This window comes from Typha angustifolia, chromosome 9 (genome assembly GCF_048772165.1).
Source record: "Typha angustifolia cultivar Huaian chromosome 9, ASM4877216v1, whole genome shotgun sequence".
Taxonomy (NCBI): domain Eukaryota; kingdom Viridiplantae; phylum Streptophyta; class Magnoliopsida; order Poales; family Typhaceae; genus Typha; species Typha angustifolia.
In genome coordinates, this window is record NC_133247.1 from 4,355,673 (window position 1) to 4,360,538 (window position 4,866).

Genomic DNA, 4,866 nt, shown 5'->3' on the forward strand with positions numbered 1-4,866 from the left:
CCCTCAAAAAGTTGCTTTTCGAGACAATCTTGATTCTTGACATGAGAAGACTGGTAGTTAATGAAAGAAGGTAGATCACGGAAGTTAATTAATGAGATAGGAAGAGATAAGAGTCTAGTCATGGAATTAATAGCTCATACTATATTTATTGCATGCATGCATTGAACGTACTCGTTGCTTGCTCACATTCTAACTGGGGCTAACTTTATTATCCCCATCTACCACAACCTATGATAGATTGGGGAGTGGATTCACGTTTTCAAAACAACTAACCTACTAAGAAATTATAATATAATTATGTAAATATATATATATATATATATATATATATATATATATATATATATATATTTAAAGACTTTATGGGCAGGAGCATCGTTGAGATGTCTTTTACTAAAACATGCGCTGCTTTCAAACCTTTGTTATACTTAGTAGTACTCGAGGATTCTTAATTTTTTTGTTTTGTTTTGTTATCATGAGGTTAAGTTCTAATTGTCTCAAACTTTCAATATTTAGAATGAGATATTTATGGAATCCCATGAATAGAATTTCATCATATTTTCATTTTTAAGCAAGCCCGTGAGAGGGCTTAGTTGATCACGATTTATGTTTTATCTTTTTTTTTGTTTTTATAAAAAGGTGTCAATCCGATGTTTTTTTATTCATTTTTTCTGAATGAGATTCATGGATAGTTTAAATGTCTGTGTCTACATAGATCTTCATAGATTTTCGAAAATGTGCAAAAGCTCTATTTCTCTCGCTCTACCATTTGATGAGTCTATTCTATTGTTTGGTTTTCGCTAGTTTTTTTTTTTATTCAATTCATTCTTGTTTTTAAATATATAGCCTCTTATAAACACTCTTACTGTAATAAAAGTCCTTGTACACCTCTATTTTATTGATCATAATGTATATTAAGATTTGTTTTTTTTAAAAAAATTCCATTGAGGAAGGAAAAGAAATTTGATTCAACTAATTACATTGGCCTAAAATTATTATCATTTCCCTCTTTAAGTGTACGACACTTAGTGTGACAATAAGGCTTGCATTAATGAGAGTCTCATGCTTTTTAGAATGCTTTCTTTATTTGATCTCTTTAGATTTCTCCTCCTCTTCTTTGAGTTCACAAGTTTCAATTTTTCCTTAAATCCAAATTTTCTTTTTAACTAAAACAAGGAGTACAAAGAAAATTCTAGTATAGTATAGTATAGTATAGTATAGTTGAAACCATAAGATAGAAATATAATTTGGCATGCATTCCAATCCACTATTTCTTTTGCATATCTACAAATTCCAGATCAAAACAAGACGTCACATTTTAAGAACAATATCATGGCTCTATGGATCATGCATACTACCTACTATATTAACATCATTACATGACCATCTTAAGCACTCTTTTAATTTTCAAATCAAACTATGCCTAGAGATGTAAAGTATGCATGCCAAATTAATTGAAGCCCTGCTGGTTGTACAAGGCATCCATGCCACCATGGAACCTCATGCCTCCTAGGCTTGCCATGCCCACATCCCCCATGTCATGGTCCTCCTCCACACCAACATCAAACAAGAACTCATACTCATCTCCACCATTCTTTGGTCCCAACCCCATGAGAGCAGTGCAACTCACCTCCTGTGGGATGTCAAAGAAGTTGTACTGCAACATTGCCAGATTCAGGAAGGGGTTTGATGTGTTCTCCTCTTGGTGTGGTAATGTAGGGAGTGATGAGGTCATTTGGTCATAGCATGCATCTGACATGGGATGGTCCATCATGGGGGGAGGGGATGATCCATGATCAGTTGGAGAAGAGGAGCCAATTGATGTGTCATGCTCCCCTTTCCTTTTGTCAAATACTCTACATAGCACCCAGTCCTCCTGCCATAAGAGAGGGTGCCTACCAAATGAGCTATACAAGCCTTGACTGGTCTAAAGCCAAGAATAATATTGCAACAAGATAAGGATGAGATGCAAATAATTGTCATGTGTCAGATGATCGAATCTTCTTGGAATGATATCAAGCACTACAAATCTTAGAGACATGATATATATCTATATGTATCATGCCTTCTTCTTTTTTTTCTTCTAAAGGCAAAGGCTCTTAGGTAGCCGAGCTATAGATTTGAATATAAAACCTCTTAAAAAAATGTTAATTGATGATTAAATTTAGAGATAATTACTTCTCATTCGTTATTTGTTTTCTAATCATACTGTTAGTAAATGTCGTGCAATTAATTTTAGACCATCTAGTAATCGTTTTACTTTTACTTTAAAGAAAAAGAAAAGAGAGAAAAATTAAAAGAGCAAGATGGTCATTTGATGTTTTAATTTCTATTAAATCCTGGGGATGAAAGATATATATGCAGACAGTTGAGATGATCAAAGTATCACCCCCCCAAAAAAAAGAAAAAAAATCATGTAATAGACAATAGTTTTGGAGTCTAAGTATATTCAACATAGCTTTATTTTTATTTTTAGTTTTGAAAACTTATAGCTTACGTAACTTGTAAAATGGGTCCAAAGAGACCCAATTATTGCCTGCATGACTGCTGATCTTATAGACACATTCTTCTTTACCTGGTTACTTATCTTCCAAGCATAGAAATGGCTGTTGAAAGTTGACCACACCTATATATCTCACCACATATATAGCTAATTAAGATAACTTTCTCTACTCTAGCTAAGAGCATAAATATACCTTAGGAGGTGAATGAGGTGTCTCAAGCCTGAACTCATGCATCACCCATCCAGTCTTCATTCCGTTTGGAGCTCTCCCTCTGTAGAACACCAAGGTCTTCCTCATTCCGACGATCGTGCGCGTCGCCGGATCGTAGACCGTCCGGTCTTTTCCGGTGGCCTTCCAGTATCCAGACTTGGTTGCACGATTTGTACGTGATCCAGTGGCGTACTTCCTGTCTCTGAAGCTAAAGAAGTACCACTCATTTGCACTTAGCTTAGCCACCTCTGAACCCAATAATCAAGAGAGAATTCAAGGAGTTACATAACTTTTTTACATAGAGATGTTACATTGTTACAACGTCAGTAAAAACTAGAGTCGTGGATATAAATATATATATATATATATATATATATATATATACATGTATATATATTTGCATGCAGTGAATAATTTTCAGAGAACTGTATATGCATGAGGGGAAGTATAGAAATAGTGCTGTTCCTCATGTGATACCTTGTAATAGACAAGCTTGGAAGTTTATGGACATAGTGACAAAGGATTGGAGTACTTGTGCCACAAGGAACCAACAGATTACTCAAGGAATATTAATCTCGGATTAGTATAATCCCTTAAAAAAAGATAGGAAATTTTTTCCAAGATAAGCATATAACATAGGATATATAAATAAATAATATGTATCTCTCCGCATGAGGGTTATGTGGGGTCTGGGAAAGGAAGATGTCCATGCCGAGATTATGTCGGCATGACTCAAAGAAATATAATGAGGAAAATATGACCATCATCTAACCGTAAATTAACTTCACAACTTGAGGAGAAAAAGGAAAGAAAGAAAGAAAGAAAGAAAGAAAGAAAGAAAGAAAGAAAAGAAATCATCTGCAGGTGCTTCACTAAAACAACTTCAAAACTTCTTACAACCATCTAATGCAAGATATATATATATATAGGAAAAAGAAACCAATAAAGAATCTTAAAGGTAATAAACTAATTACCAGGAAGCTCCCAGGGTTCTCTAGTGTGCAAATCCACCTCCACCATTGTTCCCTGTGACATCCTCTCATTAGCCACCTTCTTGTAGAGATAGTGGCAAACAAGCTCCTCATCACTTGGGTAGAACCTGAACCCAGGTGGCAGTGTGGATTCTATCTCCCTTAATCCCATCCCCTACTTGCCTAAATGGCAACAAAAAGGGAAAAAAAGAAGTTAAGCTAGTTAGCAAGGGAGACCCAAAAGATCTTCCTTTCTTCTAACTTCCTCAAGTATATATAGGCAATGAACAAGAGCTTAGAAAAATAAATCCTTCTGAGCTGAGGCTTGGTAGCTTATATATATAGAGAGAGAAGGAGAAGAGAGGCAAGCTAACTAGCCTTTTAATAAATTATTGCACTTTAGGTATCTAATAAAAAAAAGGAAAAACAAATTTAAAACCTTATTGTCCTCTTGCATGTGTAAAAAATTTCTCATCTCTATGATACCACCGTGTGGGGTTGCAATCTCCGAGAAGGATACTTAAATGCTTGTTGAAGGAGGACTGCTGAACATCCATCCTCACAAGAAATCCAAGGGATTTGGGAGGAATTAAAGCCCCACAAGCTCGACGTGTCATGCTAAAATGCCAAATAATTTATAGTCATTTTTAAGGTTGTTACGTATGAAGGAAAAGAAAAAGAAAAATGGTGGTGACGACGACAAGTTGGCATAGGGAAATAATTGGGTGGAAAAGGGTGGGGTTTGTATAGAATAATTGTTGATCATGACTCAATGTGGGGGCCAAACTAGCTAGTCTTATTAGATATGTGTAGATGTCAGGGGGGGTCCGATTTAATTAGCTTGCACGTAAATAAATTTAGTATTAGAGGATCTTTGTATTTTTTTTGTTAAGATCATGAAAAAAAATTAGGAAGAAGAATAAAAAATAAATTTGGCGACCGAACTTGAGAGAATATTTTATGTGCAATGCATACGATAAGTATGGTGCATATTTTACGCATAATGTGTTTGTTTTAACTTAACTTCTGTAATTCAAATTTAAACACTTAATCTCTCTATACGTTACTAAATGACTAAATTATTCGTATCATTTCGATATCATATTATATTTCTATCACGAGGATAATTAAGTATTTTTCATGTTTCTATATATTAATAACTGAGTATACTTAATGTAGAT

General features: G+C 34.5%; 1 protein-coding gene across 1 annotated transcript; it reads right to left on the minus strand.

Annotated features, from left to right (window-relative positions):
• Positions 1–1,237: 1,237 nt before the first annotated feature.
• Positions 1,238–3,988, minus strand: LOC140767329 (NAC domain-containing protein 100-like). The gene is made up of 3 exons (XM_073107190.1): positions 3,689–3,988; positions 2,697–2,962; positions 1,238–1,876 (listed from the first exon to the last, which is right to left on the minus strand). Exons 1-3 carry the CDS (start codon positions 3,855–3,857, stop codon positions 1,451–1,453), a joined length of 861 nt encoding a protein of 286 aa, XP_072963291.1. The 5' UTR covers positions 3,858–3,988; the 3' UTR covers positions 1,238–1,450.
• Between the last annotated feature and the right edge of the window lie 878 nt (positions 3,989–4,866).